We start from the raw sequence: 22,388 nt of genomic DNA, 5'->3' as shown, positions 1-22,388 counted from the left end.
TTCCCAGAACTTGGAAAAACACAGATCTTTGCATTAGATGTTAGAACAAATAAAGTGAAACAATAAGTTTTAAATTGGAACAATATCAAAGAAACATGGCCATATTCCTTGAAACTATATGGGAACTAGTGTGTTTGTGAACTGAAGTCTGTTCCATGTGGATCTGAGTCATTTCTTTGAATGAACAGACGCTACCTGTTTTAGATATTTTAAACAAAGATCATTTAGACTTTTAAGGCAGTTTGATCTGAGCGAACTGTGTAAGGTCAAACAGCAAATCAATGGTAGAATTAGGAAAGGATCTCAGTCTAACCAAATTTCTACATATAGCTACATTTGCCTAAACCATAGGATTCGCTTTCTGCCCAGGATTAGGAATGTGAGTATCAAAATTCAAAGACTGGCAATACAGAAGTCATCGATTATACACATACCTTTCAGATCATCTAGACAATAACGTCTTCTTTCTCCCATACTTTCCGATTTCTTCAAGAAATTATTTGCTTTAATATCAAGGCCAGGTTCCTGTTTTCTCTGGTTTATTGAAGGAGGTCCACCATAAAGATCTGACATCTGACCATAATCCAAGGAACCTTGACCAAAACCACCTGAACTCCTCCCATGAACAGATCTGTTATGGGATTTACTCTCTGACTCTCCAAAGGCAGAATTTTTGCCACCAAGTGAGCCTAACCGTCCTAAATCTCTGCCCTCGCCCCCGGCAGCTCCTTGACCTGAATCTCTGTCACGAGATGAACCTTTGTTCCCCGATCCTCTGAAATCACTGGCAGTGCCCCTTCCAGTTTCACGTCCCTTAGAAGATTTGCCAGGATATTCACCACCTCGTCCAACAGCACCTACCACACCTTCTTCACCATGCAACTCCCTTTCATCACCTCCCAACCTGCCAACACCACCCACACCAGCCCTGGCTCCAGCTGACCCACTGTCCTTGCCATAGGGAGACCCAGCACTCCGTATTGCAGAGCCACCGACACCACCGCCTTCTGAGGAAAAGCCATCTCGTCCTGCTCCACCTGTATATCCTTGAGCTCCACTCAGCATAGCATCCCTGCCATGGCGAGATCCCGTTACTGCTTCACCTCCAAAAGGAAAGTGACCAGCTCCTGCCCCAGCCCCAGCTGGGAGACCATCCTTTCCATAGAAAGAGCCAAGACCCCTTGCACCAGCAACACCAGCACCAGCTCCAGCTGGGAGACCATCCTTTCCATATGGAGACCCAAAACCACCTGCACCAGTACCAGCCCCAGTTCCCATCCCCACTGGAAGACCATCCTTTCCATAGTGAGAACCAATTCCCTCTGCACCAGCCACACCAGCACCAGCTGGGAGACCTTCCTTTCCATACAGAGATCCGAATCCACCTGCACCAGCTACCCCAGCCCCAGCTAGGAGAACGTCCTTTCCATAGGGAGATCCAACTCCCCCTGCACCAGCACCACCAACGTCTGCTCCAGCTGGAAGACCATCCTTGCCATATGGAGATCCAACTCCCCCTGCACCAGCTGCACCAGCACCAACTCCTCCTCCAGCTGGGAGACCATCCTTGCCATATGGAGATCCAACTCCACCTGCAATGCCTGCTCCAGCTGGAAGACCATCCTTGCCATATGGAGTTCCAACTCCCCCTGCACCAGCTACATCAGCACCAATGCCTGCTCCAGCTGGAAGACCATCATTTCCATAGGGAGATCCAACTCCACCAGCACCAGCTACACCAGCACCACCAATGCCTGCTCCAGCAGGGAGACCATCCTTGCCATAGGGAGATCCAACTCCACCTGCACCAGCTACACCAGCACCTCCTCCAGCTGGAAGACCATCCTTGCCATAGGGAGATCCAACTCCACCTGCAATGCCTGCTCCAGCAGGAAGACCATCCTTTCCATATGGAGACCCAACTCCCCCTGCACCAGCACCACCAACACCTGTTCCATATGGAAGACCATCTTTTCCATATGGAGATCCAACTCCCCCTGCACCAGCGACACCAGCACCAACGCCTCCTCCGGCTGGGAGACCATCCTTGCCATATGGAGATCCAACTCCTCCTGCGCCAGCTACACCTGCACCTCCTCCAGCTGGAAGACCATCCTTGCCATAGGGAGATCCAACTCCTCCTGCACTAGCTATACCAGCACCAACGCCTCCTCCAGCTGGGAGACCATCCTTGCCATATGGAGATCCAATTCCACCTGCAATGCCTGCTCCAGCAGGAAGACCATCCTTTCCATATGGAGATCCAACTCCCCCAGCACCAGCTACACCAGCACTAACGCCTGCTCCATATGGAAGACCATCTTTTCCATATGGAGACCCAACTCCACCGGCACCAGCTACACCAGCACCTCCTCCAGCTGGAAGACCATCCTTGCCATAGGGAGATCCAACTCCCCCTGCACCAGCTACACCAGCACCAGCACCTCCTCCAGCTGGAAGACCATCCTTGCCATATGGAGATCCAACTCTCCCTGCAATGCCTGCTCCAGCAGGAAGACCATCCTTTCCATATGGAGATCCAACTCCCCCTGCAATGCCTGCTCCAGCTGGAAGACCATCCTTTCCATATGGAGATCCAACTCCCCCTGCACCAGCTACACCAGCACTAACGCCTGCTCCATATGGAAGACCATCTTTTCCATATGGAGACCCAACTCCACCGGCACCAGCTACACCAGCACCACCAATGCCTGCTCCAGCAGGGAGACCATCCTTTCCATAGGGAGATCCAACTCCCCCTGCACCAGCACCACCAATGCCTGCTCCAGCTGGAAGACCGTCCTTTCCATACAGAGATCCAACTCCCCCTGCACCAGCTACACCAGCACCACCAACGCCCGCTCCATATGGAAGACCATCCTTTCCATATGGAGATCCACCTGCACCAGCACCACCAATGCCTGCTCCAGCAGGGAGACCATCCTTTCCATAGGGAGATCCAACTCCCCCAGCACCAGCTACACCAGCACCACCAACGCCCGCTCCATATGGAAGACCATCCTTTCCATATGGAGATCCACCTGCACCAGCACCACCAATGCCTGCTCCAGCAGGGAGACCATCCTTTCCATACGGAGATCCAACTCCCCCTGCACCAGCACCACCAATGCCTGCTCCAGCTGGAAGACCGTCCTTTCCATACAGAGATCCAACTCCCCCTGCACCAGCTACACCAGCACCACCAACACCCGCTCCATATGGAAGACCATCTTTTCCATATGGAGACCCAACTCCCCCAGCACCAGCTACACCAGCACCACCAATGCCTGCTCCAGCAGGGAGACCATCCTTTCCATAGGGAGATCCAACTCCCCCTGCACCAGCACCACCAATGCCTGCTCCAGCTGGAACACCATCCTTTCCATACGGAGATCCAACTCCCCCTGCACCAGCTACACCAGCACCACCAACACCCGCTCCATATGGAAGACCATCTTTTCCATATGGAGACCCAACTCCTCCAGCACCAGCTACACCAGCACCACCAATGCCTGCTCCAGCAGGGAGACCATCCTTTCCATAGGGAGATCCCACTCCCCCTGCACCAGCACCACCAACACCTGCTCCAGCTGGAACACCATCCTTTCCATACGGAGACCCAAATCCCCCTGCAGCAGCTACACCAGCAACACCAAAGCCAGCCCCAGCTGGGAGACCATCATTTCCATAAGGAGCCCCAAACCCTCCTGCACCAGCTACATCAGCACCACCAACACCAACCCCAGCTAGGAGACCATCCTTTCCATAGGGAGATCTAACACCTCCAAAGCCAGCTACACCAGCACCACCAACGCCTGCTCCAGCTGAGAGACCATCCTTTCCATAGGGAGATCCAACACCTCCAAAGCCAGCTACACCAGCACCACCAACGCCTGCTCCAGCTGAGAGACCATCCTTTCCATAGGGAGATCCCAATCCCCCTGTACCAGCACCACCAATGCCAGCCCCAGCGGGAAGACCATCCTTCCCATAAGGAGATCCAACATCTCCAAAACCACCAACTGCAGCCCCACTAATGCCTGCTCCAGCATGGAGGCCATCCTTTCCATACGGAGATCCAATACCATCAAAACCAGCTACACCAGCACTACCAACACCTGCTCCAGCTGGTACACCATCCTTTCCATATGGAGACCCAACTCCACCTGCACCAGCTACACCAGCACCACCAACACCAGCCCCAGCTGGAAGACCATCCTTTCCATAGGGAGATCCAACACCTCCAAAGCCAGCTACACCAGCACCACCAACGCCTGCTCCAGCTGAGAGACCATCCTTTCCATAGGGAGACCCAACTCCACCAGCACCAGCTACACCAGCACCACCAGTGCCTCCTCCAGCTGGGAGACCATCCTTCCCATAAGGAGATCCAACACCTCCAAAACCACCAACTGCAGCCCCACCGACACCTGCTCCAGCATGGAGGCCATCCTTTCCATATGGAGATCCAACACCACCAAAACCAGCTACACCAGCACCACCAACACCAGCCCCAGCTGGAAGACCATCCTTTCCATACGGAGACCCAAATCCCCCTGCACCAGCTACACCAAAGCCAGCCCCAGCTGGGAGACCATCCTTTCCATAGGGAGACACAAGCGCCCCTGCACCAGTTACACCAGCACCACCAACACCTGCTCCAGCTGGGAGACCATCCTTTCCATAGGGAGACACAAGCGCCCCTGCACCAGTTACACCAGCACCACCAACACCTGCTCCAGCTGGGAGACCATCCTTTCCATAGGGAGCCCCAAATCCCCCTGCACCAGTTACATCAGCAACACCAACACCTGCTCCAGCTGGAACACCATCCTTTCCTAAAGGAGGCCCAAATCGCCCTGCACCAGCTATACCAGCCCCTGCTGGGAGACCATCCTTTCCATAGGGAGATCCAAGTCCCCCTGCACCAGCACCACTAATGCCTACTCCAGCTGGAAGACCATCCTTTCCATAGGGAGACCCAATTCCCCCTGCACCAGCTGCACCAGCATCACCAACACCTGCTCCAGCTGGCCAACCATCTGGACCATACAAAGCCTGCATTTCCCCTATAGAACTGCCACCTGCACCAAATGTAGCCCCATCTCCAGCTGGAAGACCACCTGGGCCATACAGCAAGCCAGACCTTCCTGCCTGACCTAAATGACCACTAGCATCAAGTGTCAGGCCATCCTTGCCATAGGGTGTCCCTGTTTGTCCCTCTCGGTTTATACTTGCTCCATTCACATCAGCTGCAGTTGGCAGACCATCCTTGCCATAGGGGGACCTCATTCCTCCTGCAATCTCCATACCTGCAGCATTCTTTCTAGCTGCAGTCCCTGGACTAGTCCTACTGAGCAGATCACCCTTACCACCCTTACCATCTCCCACTCCGGTTGAATCAGGATGGAGTCCATCTAACACAGAACTTCTATCAGTAGCACCTAATCTCCCAACATCCCCAAAGCCAGCTCTGTAACTAGTATCACCTAATTTACCATCCTTGTCATGCTGAGAGCCCACACCTTCTCCATCATCCATGTCAATGTTAGCAGCATCCAGCATACCATCATCTCTGCCATCCCCAGAATACCATTCACCTGCTCCTCCTAATTCATCACCAGCATCTGCTCTGCCTGTCATAGAATCCTTGCCACGGAAAGGCCTTAATCCATTTCTGCCTCCTAAGCCTTTTAATCCAGACCTACTACCATCATTTGTCATTGAGTCTCCATCTAGGTCTGCTCCAGAAAACTGCCCAAACCCCATTCCATTTCTGTGGGCTCCACGTAACCCATCTTTTCCCAAAAATCTATGGCTTCCATCAACATCAATGGAGTGGCCTTGACTGCCGCCTTGACCAGTTCTGTACCAGCCATCTTTTTCCATGCCAGTGTCCATAAGATGATCTTCATCACCAGCATATTCTCTGCGTCGAAGTTTCTTAGCCCTGTCTTTATCTGGCGATGTTTCTTTCAGCCACTCAGATTTCTCTCTTTCACCTCCTTCACCCTGTCTCCTCTTTCCTTTGGGATCTGTATTGAAGATGCATTGTTTGATTGGAGGAGATATAATTTACCAGAAAAGAGAGGGGGGGGTAGGGGGAAAAAAAAAGAACAGACAATCAATAGGTCATGTACTGCATCAACAACCAAAGAAAATGTGTTAGCATTTGTTATAATTTCATTCCAGGACACAGAACCATTAAATATATTTAAATAAATTTAGATTCAGTTCAAAGCCTGAATTTTTTCAGTGTCACATTCAGACATAATTTTACATTTCTTAATTAAAAAGACAATTCTTTTTAGAGGAAACATGCTTACTAAAAAAACAAGCAAGCCAAACAAAAAGATCAGAAAAACAAGGCAAATTTCCAGCATGATAGGGCTAATTTCGAGGGGCTTAGATTGTATTTGGGACTCATCAGTTCCTTCTGCCTTCTCCCTCCAGCCCTGGAGCTGGTTACAGAATATCCCACGCACAGCGCGGCCATCAGTTCGCACCCTTGAGTTAGGATCTCACTGCTACTGAGGCAGCTCCACGCTTGGCATCCTGGCATTTTAGAAACAGCCAACCTGAAGACTAAAGATTCCAGTTCTGTAAACAGCTTTGTAATAATCCAAAATTCAGGCTTTTCTGAGACAAACAGTGGAGCTAGCAGGTCATGCACTGTTTTGATTTCCAGGCTAGATTTTATTTCTGTAGAGCATTAACAGCTCAATGAACTCAGTGGGCAGTTTCTTTGTATGTCTTACTCAACCTGCACTGTTTCTGAAAGGCCACCAAAAAGCCTTTATGAGAGAGACCACCTTTTGCTGCAGCAAGATCTCAAAAGAAACCAAAGCAACTACCTTTCAGAAGCAAAAAAAATCTGAGCCAGCTAACTACCTGCTTGCACTGAAAGGAGTGTTTCCCATCTTCCCAGCTTCCTCTAAGCTTTTTCTAACCTGTTCAACCTCTAATTTGGAAAGAAAAATGCTATCTAGCAAGATGCCCTTGAAAGCTCCTTGATCCCCTGCATGCTGTACTGTGTGCAGTGACAGCTTCGTCAAAAACGCATGTTGAGATATGGGATATTTTTTGATAACTGATGGAGAACATGCTACTTGGTAGTAGCTGTAGCGTAAATAAGCCAATAGAGTTTCTCAGGATTAGTAAAAAGGGAAAAACTTGTCTCATCTGAAGAGGAAAGAGGGTCTAACCAGACTTTCATTTTTCCAAATAGAATTTAGGAACTGGAGGCTCCGCAATTCATTTCTCAGCATAAAATCATCCCAATGAGCAATCAGGCAGTGAGAGGAATATTATTTTGTTAACACACCTCAAGCCAACACCATGGGAATAACACAGCGTTACTTACGCTCTACAATAAGCCAGGCATTGGAGGAGCAGAGTCCAGTGTCGAGTGTGTACATGCCACTGTCAGAGGGCACGACGTTTTTGATAATCAGCTGGTGAGTCACGCCGTCAGGCGTTACGGAGATCTGGTGCTTCTCATTTGCGTTGAGGAGGTGGGTTCTGTGTAGCCACACCGCATCATAGCAGGGCGTGCGTAGGACACACTCAAAGATGGCATCTTCTTCCTCGGGGCAATGCACATCACTGAGCGGCTGCTCAAATCTCACAGGGATGGCTGCAATGGAAAAATCAAAAGCTACAGAAAGGAAAGAGACCTATTTCTGTCTTCCAAGAAAAACTTGTTGCAGCTGAAGGAAGAAAAACAGACAGGAACTTGCCACGCCCATGAGCATTGCCTTAAGCAGAAAAAGGAGAAACTGAGATATGCTCCTGTGCCCAGTTCCACACCTGCTCTTTTTCACCTGTGTCATATAAGGAGCCCTTATTTGGCAACACAAAAACAGTCTTCTGTGGTTATCAGGTTTTACTGCTGAGCTTTGCATATGCTCCTAGATAAAATTTTCCATCAAAAAATAATTTCTGGTTGCAGTTGCACATTACATACATGTAACTCAATTCCTTACATTCAGCATCCAGTTCAGTTGAGAAAATAGGTACGTCCTCCACTCTGACTTGATACACGCCTGCATCTTCTGGCTGCACATCGTTGACAATGAAATTATACCTTTTTCCAATTTGCCTCAGGCAGTGCTTTCTGTATTCGTCCCCTGTTCCATATCTGACCCTCTCACCATCCTAAGGAAGAGAAAGAATACACTCTTAAAGGCAACACACAACTAGTGCGAGGCATTTCAAACAAACCAGGCCAAATTTGTGCTACAATCACTTTATTGATATAAATGAGTAACAACAGAGAAGTCTACACTCTGTTACTACTTACAGTGGAGAGCTGTAAGCGGACAGGGCTCGCTGCATGTGTAACACAGAGGCAACACTATGTGCAGTAAGTCCTGCACAGAACAGAGCATCAGACTCTCAAACTAGGCAAAACAACAGTACTTTGCTAGCTCATGTAAGCTTTTGAAGCTTAACTAATACACAGTCACTGTAGCTTTGCAGACAAAGTACTTTCTTTGCTTAGATTTTAGCACCCTCATAGATGGGTAAGCAGGCAAGTTCACCACTTTCCTATCTGTAGTACCTTTGGGTTACTTTCTCTACATGGTGGCTGCATAGAATTCATGTCATGCATTTGATTCAGAAGTTCATAGAGTTAGTCTGACCTCCTCTTTAATGAATTCTGATTTCCCCTGTATTAAAGCCACTAACCACAGTTGGACTGAAATGTAGCTTCCAGAAAAACATCCACAGCACTGATCACCCAGGCATCACAGCAGAATAACTACAGAACTAGATGGGATGTGTTACTTCCTTGAGATCTTCTTTCACAGAAGAGAATTATAGTGGAATAACAGACTTGAGGAAGTGAATAAAATCAGTCTGTTTTTCTTATATGAGTGCAGAATTTCTGCAGCCTGAAAGACACCGTTAGAATTTCCTCTGACCAGAAGAGCTCTTGAAGTCAAAAGGATATCAGTAACTGTTTCCCCTGTACTTGGGTCTACAAATCCCAAGTGATATTCACCACCAAAGACTACCTGGACCCCCACACCAACGCTTCTCCCTAACCAATCAAGGATTCTGCAATGGCCAGACAACTTTCAGAGGCTTATTTGCTCTCAGCCACTGCCAAGATCGAGCATTGCGTGCAGAAGACTTCAGTGGCTGCTAGGAGCTAGCCAACTCATCTTGCCCTCTCACCTTAAGCAGATAAACTTTGCTGTTACTGTTTTTCAGGTCCATCTCCAGACTGAACGTAGCTTTTCCCTCCTTGTTGACTCTGATGTGTTGAAAGTTTTTGACACTATGTACTAGCTGCAAAGAAAGATACAAGAACCTAGTAAATGATAGGGTTGCCACGGCAGAAGTTCTTAAGCTGTTGAACTAACGTGAAATCTCCTTTTTATCTGCATAGAAAAGAGCTACCTCTAACTTTATGAGCATAGAAGCACCTCTAAGTTTCCACAGTTTCCTCCTGCAGGCAGATTATATTTTATGTGCTACCTCCTGGTCATTCACACACTACGCAACCACTATCCATCCAGATTTCTACATACTCCTGTATGTGAAGGCCAATTTTGACCCTCAGGCATGTAACTTTTCAATTTGGGGTCCAAATTCTCATCAGAGGCAACTGAATACAGAATTTAGCCGTGTGGTTTAATAAAAGGATTACCCTAAGTTTCATATCTCCTAAAATTTATGAAGTGAACTTCAAAAAAGTCAATAGCATTTTCCTCTGCATGAGTATAGAATTAGGACTCCTTTAAAACATTGTCATAAACAGTTCTCTGTCATACAATAAAATGTTCATCTACAAAGCAATTTAGGAAGGTTTAGCCTGTTTTTAGAAGCTACTGAGGAACTGTAGGACTGCAGTTTGTTAAAAATCAGTGCTTTTAGTGGTGTCAGTTTATTTTACCTCTCCTTGTTCACTCTCTGCGTCCTTCCTTATCTCCTGCAGCTTTCTCAGCATCCCACGGAAATCAACAATTCCATATTTCATACAGATTTTCTCGTAATCTCTCCTATCTGCATGTAGCAACAGTTGCCAGACTGCTTCTTTGTCCACGGGTTTGGGTTTTGGTGCTGGGGCCCTTAGAACCAGGGGGAAAAAAAAAAAAAAAAAAAACAAACAACATCTAGACATTTTGACAGACAACAAGATGTCTTGTTTTTCTATACTGAATCCTCTTTCATCTCTCTCTCTCCATCATTTCTGTATTTCACCTGGCCCTGTAGGTGTAGACAAGAAAGAATGGGACTCTTCCAGAACAGTATTTCTGCATCTATACTACAAATTAAATGCTGCCAGGGAACAGTCTTGACCTGGGCCATCTAGGGCAAGACTGTAATGCAGTTGTCCACACTGTTAAATTACCAGCAGAGTCACTGGCACAGTTTGGCCCAGGCCAACCTGCTCTCTCCCAAGTAATTTCTCAGCACAGTTCGGGATTTTGCACGGGCCAGAGATCACTCCCATTAGGCAACCTTTGGAGGTTCCCACCTGGGAGGTGAACGGATTTCAGCAACGTGCACATGGCAGTCTGTGCATTTGGCCTGGGAGCCAGGGCTCAGTCCCTGGTTAGCCAGAAAGATCATTATATGAAGACTTGTTGCTTAGCCAAGAAGTTACTTGTGAGCTAAAAACAGGAAAGCACAGAAACAGATCTTGTAAGTCAAAATCTTGTGGTGCAAAGGAACATACAGCTCAAAACAAGGTTGGTACCTTGTGTTTCTCTCAGCCTCACAGACATTCTGTTGTGTCTCTCCATATTGAGTCTCACAACAACTTTGGAAACAAGAAGTGTTGCCTTGAAGACCTATGAAGCTGTCCCCTATCACCAAGAAACACCTGAAACAACGGCCTTCACTACTGAGCCTTACCGCTTCCTCAGCAGCTTCCTGAACTCCTGAAGCTCCTTCTTTAACTCTGTTAAAGTGGGGGGAAACAACAAACATTCAGATACCCAACACTGTAAAATATATCCCCAAGAAGAAGATAATGCAAAATAGTCACTGACAACAGGCCATTCCACTACGCTGTTTACCTCTGGTGATGTTTTCACACTTGACAAAAAAAAAAAAAAAAACTGTCATGAAACTTAGAGCCAGTTTTCTCTGCCATACTCATGTCCTTTGAGTGCCATTAAAGTTCATCACCTCCTAGGGAGCTTTCCTCTCTTGCTAGAGAGGACACTCTAGAAACCCACTATTTCCCAGCCATATTAACATGCTTGATCCAGCTGTATTTGACATCACAAAATCTTTTTCTAGCACTAATGATTCTAGAATCATTAATTAGAACAGCTCAAGGACATGTCTAAGATCATCGCTTTACCCAAAGGTAAATAGCAAGCAGAAAGAGATGACAGAACATTAGAGATTCATTAACCCTTCTCTTACTTTATTTTTTACAAGTTTGGGGCAGTAATAATACAGTAATACAGAGGAGTATTAACTATGCCCCCACCCAAAATATTTTATATATATATATATAACTCTAACTTACCATCAGCAGCATGAACAGGAACATATTTCCCTTTCCTTTTAAAGCGAACTGATCGTTTACAAGAGAAAACAGAGGGAAAACAAGGCATAAGAAGAACAAGATAACACTCAGACTAACACCAGTAAACCAAGGAACTATAAAACCTCTATATCTGTTACCAATGCAAGAGGAAATCCCAGTTTGGATTTCCTTGTCAATCTGACTTCTAGTAATCTCCATCTATAAATGCAATATTTCTCCATCTATAAATGCAACATTTCTCTTGCAATCAACTCTGTGCTTACTGGATACTCTACACGGTGGAGGAGACCGTTTCTGCCCTATGATCCTTACAGTTTAAGCAATGGTAGGAAATATTAACATCTTGTTTTAGAGATGGGGAGCCAAGGTGCAAGGACTATCTAGCCAAATGCAGATAGTTGCCTTCTAAACTTACTTTACAGGCACACAGGTGAAACAGATGCTTCCAACATAGTCCACCTCCTGCTCAAGTAGATTCCAAGAACAGGTCAGTTATATTTTACCCACAAATTGCCCATTTCTCTCCACTGACTACAAAGGGAACCAGAGGGCTAGGTCAGGTGGCCACCACAGATATCTGAAGTGAAGTGAGATGGATCCCTCCCAAAAGACTGTTTCGTCCAACATCATAAAGAAAAGATTGAGCCAATTCGGGACTAAATCCAGAGCTTCTCATTATGGTCCAATACAGGGACCACAATACCACTTTCTTCTCCCTTGCCTTAAAGCTCATACTGTCATGGAACTGCCAAAGTAGGGGGAGTCACAGAAGACCTCCAGTCCTCAGTGAGTGGAAAAATAGACCTCCACACCAAGGATACTTAGATAATGCTCTGGGCACCCACCCCCAGGGGACAGTAAAGCCAACTGCTTGGGACCACAGGACCTTTGGAGCACACAACCTGTCAATCCTACCTTGTAGGATCCTGAGGCCAGCAGAGCATGAAGCTTCCCCATATTCATTCACAGCAAGGCAACGATATAAATCACTGTCCTCTGCAGTGACTTTGTTTATCTTAAAAAGAAGAACATAGTAAGAGCTCACAGCATCTTCAGCTTCTAATAAAACAGCTACTCAATGACATCTCAGATCTTTCTTCTGTTCCCAGAATGACTCTAAAAAGCTTTGCTTGCTTATCTTTGTGTTATCTCAGATCTGGTGATGTCTAGATCAACCCACTGCAGGTTTTTCCTTTCCATTGCTCTCTGTTCCATGAGTCCTGTCTGAACTATTTGATCATTACCTGCAGAATGAATTCATTTGTAACGTTATCGAAGAATGTTTCGTATTTGGCGGGATCATCCATTCCTCCTTGCATACGCGTCCATTTCACGTCAGGGGTTGGGACACCTTTGACCACAGCTCTGAAAATGGCATTTTTACCTTTGAAAAGAGGCAAGAAATTAGTTATTTAAGACAGGCTTGAACATGAGGACTCTCATGCCAGGCTCCTTATGTTATCAATAGAGTGATCCCCAGAGTGAGCCACCTCTGTTGTTTTAGGCGGAAACAAATGATATCTTCTTGTTTTCTCTGTAAAAGATGCCTAAATAACCAGTTTAAGTTGCATTTAATGCCCAAATTCCTGCAAGACATTTGCCATAATCTCTACTCTACCTCACTGGCTTTCAAAGAGATTACTTGAACACTTTAAAATTCACCACTGACACAGACGGTCTCTGCCTGTGCTTTTATTGCACAGCCATGCGGATAGAGAAATTACGTACCCAAGAAAGCAAGGTTTTGGTATCTTGGTCTGATTTTGAACTCCCTCAATATTTGGGCAGGGCCAAAGAGCAAGCAGTTATTAGCTCAAGTCCAGGCTGGGCTACCTTTCCCCACATCACTAATGCCAGGGTTTGCCTGTATTCAATCATAAAAGGCCTTTAAAACTGGTGTTAGCCTACCAGATGTGACTGCTAACATCCTCTGACCATCTCTGAAATCAATGGCGCTATAGCAAGTTCAGCCTAGACTTGCTTCTGGCAACATGAAATGCCCAAATCCATTCTCACCACATACACATTCCCCTACAAGTTCCCATTGCTTCTCCATCCTTTCAGACTATTCCCTTTTTTGCGACCACGCCAGGCAGGATGTTCAATAACATAGGGCTGACTGCGCTGGAGCGTCCCGTCTCTAGACATCCGTAAAGTTCATCTGTGAATAGTTGCAGCTCCTGGTCTCTTTTCCATTTGGATAAATTTGGATTCATTAGGAGGTGGAAACAAGAAGACACCCACTCCACGCACTTAAGAAAACACCTTCTTAACAGACAACACTGTACCACAACTGGGAGGACCCATGCAGGGTAGGGTGTTTCCCCATGTACTCCCTACATGTCATCTTTCTGCAATGTCTTCCTTGTCTGCTAGCCTGGCACTACCTTGCATCCCAAACACACCAGGCTCTGCTATTTGAAGAGGCAAGGAAGGGAGAAGAGGATTTGCCTGTGAGCTCTCTCCTCCGTCTCTGCTCCCCTAAGAACCTGAGTGTACGGCAGCTGCCCGCAGAATCTCCAAGTTTTACCACTGCCTAGTACAAACCTCTTATTTTTCTTCCCAAAGGCTTTAAAGACATAGGAAACACTATGAAACAACACATCAGAGAAGTGACTTGTGTAGATAACTGGGAGTGTCACAGGGGAATAGAAATGGAGATGAGTTATACATGGATGTAGCTCAGGGTAGAAATCATTACGATCTTACTTTTGCAATAGTTTTGGTCTTCAGGTGACCAACGCTGTTACAAATTCTCCCCAGAAAGTCTTGCAATATTTCCCACACCCTTCTGCAGTCACCACCAAAAAACTTATTTAATGCAGCAAGCTCCTCCCAACAGATTCTTATCAAAAGGCATCTTCCAACTTTTTCTGAGATTGCAGTACTATCTATTATTAGAGTCTGTTTCCAACTGATTATTTCTTTGTCAAATTTTAGCCATTCTGGCTGCAGTTTCCCATGCTTGCCATCTGCCACAGGACACAGCTCCACAGCTAGGAGTATCAGCTAATCCATGCACTGAATGCAATGGGGCGATGACGATGTAATTAAAGACGCTCATTGTGCACCCGCGTAGACGCTGAATTCAGCTTACGCAGTGACCAACTTGAATGCCCTTACGTTTTGTATGTGAACTACGAGGAACCTACTGTAAATGAAATAACTTGGAAAATTTAGACAAGGTGACTGCCCACCGCCTTGGCTCAAACGTGCAGGTGGAGGGAAGGTGGAGGAGGAGGAGGGAGGCACCGCTAGAGGCCACTGCGCTCCTTCATAAAATCTCAACGGCTTGTGAAAATCAACAAATGGGTGTGACAACACTGAAATCCAGGATGCTAGAAACGGTTCAGTCTTGTGAGGGAAGAGGAGATACACAATCTCCTCAGGCTATCCCACTCCCCAAAAAATTAATATATGACTCTCTGCAAGTGCAGAGAGATTACTGGAAGGCTTCCGATTGATTTTAGGTCTTGGCTCACTAGCTGCCTTCTCTGTACTCTATGCAAGATCCATATTGCTTCTTGAAGAAGTACAGCCTAAGTAGCATCTGCAGTCAGTATATCTTACTTTAAAAAGCAGTTAATTTTCGTGCTGAACGCTCATAATACACATTAGTTCAACAGGAAAAAACAACTTCTTCAATGTGCTTAACCTTTGGCTGCAAAATACCTACTTTGAGAGCTTCCTGCAGAATTCACAGGATTTGTTGTATCCATTAGGGGCCAGACTTTGATCTTGCGTACACTAGTGAAAACTCAGGAGACCTCTATTAGTGCTGATGGAATTTTCATCAGTACCATAAAGACTTTGGCCACGCAACACTTTTTTCTGGTCTAGTCTCTTTAGAAATCTCTTTAGAAACTAGCTTGATTTAATAATGATAATTGTTTCACGTAGGTGACACATGGAGTCAAGCCTCCAGGTCTGTGGCTTTGTTTTTCAAGAATCTCACCTTGCTGCAATGTCAGAGTGACAGGTTTCTGCTCAAAGTCAGGTGTACTGCATCCGTTTGGAATATCATCCACAAACTGGGTGATAACAACTCCTGGGATAGAAGATTTCTTGAAGGATTTTACTAGAAAGGCAAGGAAAAATACATTCAATTAAGATAACATGTTTGTCCTTTAGAAACAATCTCTCAATCTGCATTGCCCCTCTGTAGAACAGTAGCTCTTCCCGCTCCCCTCTTGGACTGTGAAGGACCCATCCATTCGAGTACTACAGGCTGTAAGCGTGTCCGAAGGCTGGAGCATTAAGGTCTGCGGTTTTGTGCCGACTTATCGCAAAACTAGGGCCCAAGTGGGAAAATCCGCAATCAAGATCACAATCCAGTGCCACATCGGCTTACAGGTCTAGCGATGATCTGGATAGAGAATGCTTTACATCAGTTATTGTTCCAAATAAAACTTCAAAATCTGGCATGAGAAAGAAAGGTCAGCAGAACCTGACGGGCCAGTTGCTGGTGTCTCTCGTTGTGGTGGTGAAAGACAGATGCCAAACAAGAAAAGCAAGTTGGGCTTATTCACAGGGGTACCCCAGATAGTTTTCATAGCTGTGTTCGTTCTCTCACCTGCCTGACGGTTCGTCATGATGCTTTTGCTCAGCTGTCTATGGTCAGCGCAAACGGACTACAGGTTCTCCTATGAAAAAGAGAAATAATTTCATTATTTACAATTCACAAGGCAAATGACAGACCTTAATACTGCTCACTTTTATGACGCAGTTTGCCCTTCCTCACTTGCCACATCGTAGCAGCCAAGTTGAGAAAGGCCTGCCAGTCAACACATCACGACATGCCTTTCCAAAACACATCATGACACAGTTTTGAACCAACACAAACCAGGTACAGAAACGGCTAGCAGGGCTGAACGCAAAACGTACACATCTAACAGCATCCCTCTGTCACCTCTTCCATTTCCATGTCACCTGGCTTTCCTCCAAAGATCTCCTCTCATGTTTCAGGCAAATATTACACCACATGGCACTCACGCGGTGAGTTCTGATGGATGGCAAGAGCAGTTGCTGAGAAGAAAGCCACGGAGATGGATGTCTAAACTGGGGCATGAAGCAGAAGCACATCCTGATCTAAATTAGCTTGTCTAAATTAGCAACAGACCTGAGAGCAGACTATAAGCTACTACTTACTTTAGAAGGAAATGGTAGTGTGAACTTGGCATTAACTAGTTATTGTTACAGATCACTCATGTGACCTTCTGCCAAAGGTGTCTCTTTCCCTGTGGTTATAAATTGGACAACGTGTAATGTAACACATCACTATCTTGCAAGTAAACTGTGAAGGCAGATTCCTTGCCATATGAGAGATGCTCAGAAACTATAGAGTTACTGAAGCACTGAAAGAGCAATTAGATTAGATTCCCATGTGGGATTAATGCTGTGTCTCCATTTACCCTCTGCACTCCTTCAGTCAACAGAGTCACACAAGATCATGCAACTTTTTACAGTTTTAAAAGGCAGATGGACTTTGTCAGCACACCTATGATCTTAATTCTGTTCCCTGTATCAGCCATTCATCCAACCTAGTATGGCCACACTACACCTGATGAAAACTCTGGGTAGGACCCCAACATCTCCTTGTTATACATGTAGCTCGGAGTGGCATTATCTGTGCGGTACTTGGTTTCAGCTAAGGGTAAAAGACAACTAAGTTAACAAAAATCATTTCTGCTCTATGTCCCATAGATATGCCAGAGAAAGCACAACTCACAGTACTTCTGGGTCAAATTCTGAACCAAAAGGATAAACTTTGTTTTTCCATTAATCAGCAGTTGCAAATAGGAATATAGACATCTCTCCACAACAAATCACTGGCTGCACTGTTGTCCTTAACACAAATCTTATTTTAGGGCTCTGCACTCTATACAAATATAAATAATTGATTACTTGGAAAACCATTCTGTGAGCCTCACTGACTTCAGTGGAAATGCACGTGAAACAACAGAAAGGGGAAAGGATACATGGGAGTGTGCGAACGACAGCCAAGTCCTCGTTCCGTCACCTCCCCGGTCTGCTGGGGGTGACTTTTGTTGCTGTCCACCAAAACAAGAGTTTTGCATTTCAGTTTTCCAGCTTTCGTGTGCTGGTATTTTGGCATATCACATAGTTACTTCTGTAAACCATTGGCAGATGTTTTAAAAATTGCAAATGAAGGGAATGAACAGCTTGTGGGAGGGGAAAAAAAACCACAAAACTGAAATGAAAATAAGATGATTGCAGGGCACCCTGCCCTGCACCGGGCAGGGCATTGCACAGCAAATGACAGAGATTTTCAGAGACTCTTGATCATCCTCTTCTGATGGACTTAATTTGTCCTCCAAAGTACTGAACTGTATTAATAGCAAACATTATAATCCCCTATTGCCTTTTGCAGTCTTCTATCTTCCTAAACATGTCACCACTCCTGGAGCTGAAATGTCTAATGCTTACAACTTTCAACAAACATGATTACTTGACATTAGCTTGCAACAGCATTCCCCTAAGCTCTTTTTATGTTACGCTTACATTTATTCTTTGCTACTCCCAACTTCTTCGTTCCACGCTAGGCAATACTGATGAGCATCTACACCGAAACATGAACATGGTCCAAATTCTCAGGTCCAAAGCTATCAAGAAACTTTGTATTTTCTTATGTTACCAAATGCATCATGCCAGCCAGTTGTTCTCAGTCTGGTGTGACTGCGGATATATGTTAACATAATTATAACCTATGGAGAGATGGCTACATTCAAATCTAGTTTAAGAAAAAACAAATACTGACGATATTTGTATAGGTAGTAATAGGCAACATGTATGCGTCCTCTCAATGTACAACATGCACTATGTGCAGCATGCGTAAACTGCTGAGTTTACAGGGCCTTAAATATTTCAGAAATTCACTTGGATTAAAGATAAGCTGCTCTGAGTCCTTAAACTCCTGTAAATTCTTGCCTTCTGGAGAGTGAGACAGAAGCATGTTAATGGCACACATTGATTGCACAGTTAAAATAACAGTGCCGGGATATGCAAGAGAACATTCCTTCAGCGTAATTAATCCAACCACATTGCATTTTCTAGTGCCTTCTGTGTTAAACAAGGACCAGAAAATAACATATCAGCTGGCACGGAGTCATTCAGACCCTGCCCTGCTTACTTTTAAAATTTCTACACCCTTGTTACATGAATAACCACGTTTTTACTTCAGTTCAATCCTAGAAAAAGAAATCACAGAATTTTTAAAAGAAACAAAAGACAGAAAAAGCCTCCCAAAAATTGTTATAGTGTAACTCATATCTTCACTCACAGATGCTTGAAACATAGGTGTCCACACTAAGATGATCACCAAGATTTATACAATGGAGGCAAACAAATACTTCCAAAGAGCAATCTACCCCTCCCTAGGCAAAATGCTGTCGACCAACATCCCCAGCACAACAGGGCAACACTGGAAGTAGCTCAACACTCTCACTCCTCTGAAAAACACAGCATTGTCATGCACTACCCTTGTTCAGGTAACCAAGACTCGGCCATTTCTCATCCCAGGCAGAAGGCTGGCTGCTTTTCTGCTGCGGAGACATCCCCTTTGGAGACGGTGGCAAAGCTTCTGCAGCTTTGAACGCAGAGCAGGAGCAAGCCCTTGACTAATGACAATATTTTTAATCTAATCTACCACAATAAACCAGATAGCCTGATGGGATGGGAGGCCTGCCCTTCATCTTGTCTCCGTCAGTCTGTCTGGGTGAGACAGAGCAAGAGCCCATTCCCTTTTGCAGTCTGACTGGACACTAGTGATAGGGCCATAAATCAGCTAAGTGAATAAGCAAAACATTTGGGAGTCACAGGATTTGGAGGTACCAGAGGTGCCACCAGTAGTTATTTATGAGGTTCAGACAGTGGGACACACAGACAAGATGTGACATAATTCCTGGCAGAGACTGGTGAGCAGAATTAGCCAAACTTGTAGAGAAGTGACAGGCAGGGAGTGGTTTATGCAGAGGTGATGGGTCCGGAGGCATGGGATGTACCACAGACATTGGCACAAGCCCAGTACGTGTGGAGTACAAAGCCATTAGCACAGACCACAGGAGAAGACTTGAATCATCATTATAATAAATAATCAGCAACAGATGCAGCATTCTATTGCTCTTTGTAATTCATAAAAGTCAGGACAGTCCCAACACAGCAAATATTCTAAACAAAATATCAAATTATTGTGTGCTCAGTCTCAAATTCTAGCTGTGCTTTACACCAGAGGACCCAGAAGAAGACTGAGAAGGATCTCTCACCTAAAATTTCTCTTTTAGCTTTGGGTGGGCTTTCTTTGTTTATTTGTTAACTTTAAGTAATATTTTGAGCTCGAGTCTTCCCATCTCAGAAGATTTTTAAAGGAAAATGTCAAAGACTTTGGTTAGAACCGCAGAACTGAAGGCCAGCAACTGCAGAAGTGCAACTTCATGAAAACTTCTGAGCAGGTCACAGAGGGGGAACGTCACAAGCACTCCAGTGATGAATGGAGGTCTTGTGTAGAGTGGGGAGGAATGCCCTAGGATCAGATTTTGTGTGACTTATCCCTTCGGTAAATCTATACTTGACTTGATCTTCTCTTCTGCCTCAGGGATTATGAATATAACATAAGTGATTGCTCATGCTGTCCGCAATTTACGTATGCATACACCAGATACTCTACAGTTATTTATTTATTAAAGCGGCATGGACACAAAATGCCAAAAGGAGACACACACCATCTATATTTTCTAAATGAATGAAAGCAATTAGGCCCTAACAGCAGGGAACAAGACAGTGAATTCATGTCAGTTTGGTGAAGCAGCTATGGGGTGACAGCACGAGAACAGGTCAGTCTGTTCCTTTCAATGTCTACAACATACCCATAAATTCTTTCATAACAGAGATGTGCATTTTCATAGAGTCAACAAATTTACAGCAAATACCGCAGAGCAAACACAACAGAGTTTTCCTAAATGCCCAGAAGAAAAAAACAACGTATCCCTACTTGCTGTCCCAAGAAACAGTGCCTCCAAGACAACAAACGTTAGAAACCATAGCGTACCCATGCTACAAGTCCCATGTGAGCTCCATGGGACAGTTAGGGCAGATCTTCAACAGCCCGCCATCTTACTAGGGAAATCAGTGTACGCTATAGGAGGCCACTCCTCCCACAATATTTATAAGAATTTTCAGACCTACAGCAACACAAAACAACGTCTACTGTGATAGTGAAGGTGACACTTCATACCCCCAGCTCTGTATCACCTCCACAGAAATCACAGTGGTGACATGACCCAACTCACTACCTTACAGGTTGAGTTTCTGAGATGATCCTGCTCGAAGTCAATACTGTGTCTCCCAGGACCACGGTGGCTTTGTCCGTTGACTCAGACCACAGAGCTCTTCATAGCTGTTCAACAGGTTTCTTGGTCACAGATATTAGTGATCTGTATGGAAGAAGCCACGCCCCTTATTAGTCTGCTGTAAATGTCACTAAGCAGCAAAAGAAATGACAAATTCTTGTCCCCCTCACACCTCTCCGCTCTCCTAGAAGCCAAGTCTGTGCCCAGTAGCTGCCTAGCCAAGGTATCTCTATACTGTGCTGCATGCAGTTGTGGGGGGCTCATTATACACTCACGCTCCCCACAGCACCAGGGGAGGTGCAATTGAACCCAGTGCCTTTGGCAAGTCTCAAACAAGGCAGTGGGCCAACCTGGTCAGATGCGACCATCAGTCAAGGCAACACTGGATTTCCAAGTGCAAGCTGGGTCAAGACTTTGTGCTGCAAAGAAGGACAAACATTTGTGCAGATCAGTGGCTTGTCCAAGGGAGGGACAAGCTGTACATCCAAGTTTTGTAGGACACACCAGTAGACTGGTTCTCAGAGGCCATGAATCCTTAGGAGATCTCATCATTCCTTAGAGAAGGAGTAAAACCAGTGGATTATTGCATTTGTGTATGGGGCAACCATGCCTGGGCTTGGCCTTCATAAGTAGAGTCTCAGTCTGTGCTATTCTGAGAGGTCTGAAAGAAATCCAGTTCCTCCTAGAACAGCTTCACTGCTACAGCCAAAACAGACATCTCAATTTGCAGTCTTTCCTTCTGGCACAGCCAAGGGCTGATCCCTGTTCCCATGAGCAGCAACAAGGCCACTTTTTTCCATGGACAGGTTTAGCCTAGAAGTGCAAGTGCAGCATATTGTGCCCCCAAATTGTTTGCTTCCAGTCTGCCCTTGCAACTTGCAAACCTTCCTTCCTCTACTCAGAAAGCTCACTTAGAAGCAAAGGTACCTCTATTTAGTTCCTGATGTTCACCAAGATGGCCAGTCTGGGACCGAATGCTATCTTCTCCCAGCAGCATTACATGCAGGCAACAAAGCCTGCTCCATCTGGGAGTCTACTTTCATTCACTTCTGGCTGAGAGCATACAATCTTTTTTTCCTTTGAACTGTGTGCCATATATTCATATTAAATCCTCATGTTCAACTCTGAGATGAAGGGATGGCTCCAGAAGCTGGCAACGGAAGTATTTTTATCATGGTGACCATGGTTCACATGATTGTCTGGGCTGACAACCAGAACAAGGTTTTCCTCTGGTTTCCCATCAGGAGATTAGAGTTCTAAAATCTGTGGTTAATGGGGAAGGGAACATAAAGCAAAAACTTGGTCCTGGAGCTAAGACTCGTGAGATAGGATGAAGACAGAAGAACCATGAAGGGCACCATTTCCGCTAGTCTTAGAAAGATGATCTTTCAGAGGAAAAGACACTGGTGGTAGCAGTATGATCCATCAGCTGTTCTGATCCAGATATCAAAAACTTCTCCTTTGCAGAGCTGGGGATCACCATTTTAATCAACAATTTAAAAGATAAA

General features: G+C 45.5%; 1 protein-coding gene across 1 annotated transcript in view; it reads right to left on the bottom strand.

The window, feature by feature from the left end:
- IGFN1 (immunoglobulin like and fibronectin type III domain containing 1) overlaps positions 1-20,881 on the bottom strand; it is a 33,694-nt gene extending 12,813 nt beyond the window's left edge. The window contains exons 1-12 of the mRNA XM_082330319.1: positions 20,829-20,881; positions 16,089-16,158; positions 15,471-15,593; positions 12,760-12,899; positions 12,431-12,530; positions 11,495-11,542; positions 10,870-10,915; positions 9,905-10,079; positions 9,184-9,297; positions 7,986-8,157; positions 7,364-7,636; positions 435-6,035 (exon numbers count right to left, since the gene is read on the bottom strand). Of these exons, the coding sequence (XP_082186445.1) occupies positions 435-6,035; positions 7,364-7,636; positions 7,986-8,157; positions 9,184-9,297; positions 9,905-10,079; positions 10,870-10,915; positions 11,495-11,542; positions 12,431-12,530; positions 12,760-12,899; positions 15,471-15,593; positions 16,089-16,107 (6,811 nt within the window). The 5' untranslated portion in view covers positions 16,108-16,158; positions 20,829-20,881. The remainder of the gene's footprint in view (positions 1-434; positions 6,036-7,363; positions 7,637-7,985; positions 8,158-9,183; positions 9,298-9,904; positions 10,080-10,869; positions 10,916-11,494; positions 11,543-12,430; positions 12,531-12,759; positions 12,900-15,470; positions 15,594-16,088; positions 16,159-20,828) is intronic.
- Positions 20,882-22,388: the final 1,507 nt, after the last annotated feature.

This window comes from Platalea leucorodia (genome assembly GCF_965183815.1).
Source record: "Platalea leucorodia genome assembly, chromosome: 19".
NCBI classification, from domain to species: domain Eukaryota; kingdom Metazoa; phylum Chordata; class Aves; order Pelecaniformes; family Threskiornithidae; genus Platalea; species Platalea leucorodia.
This window is presented reverse-complemented; position numbering and strand designations above follow the sequence as displayed.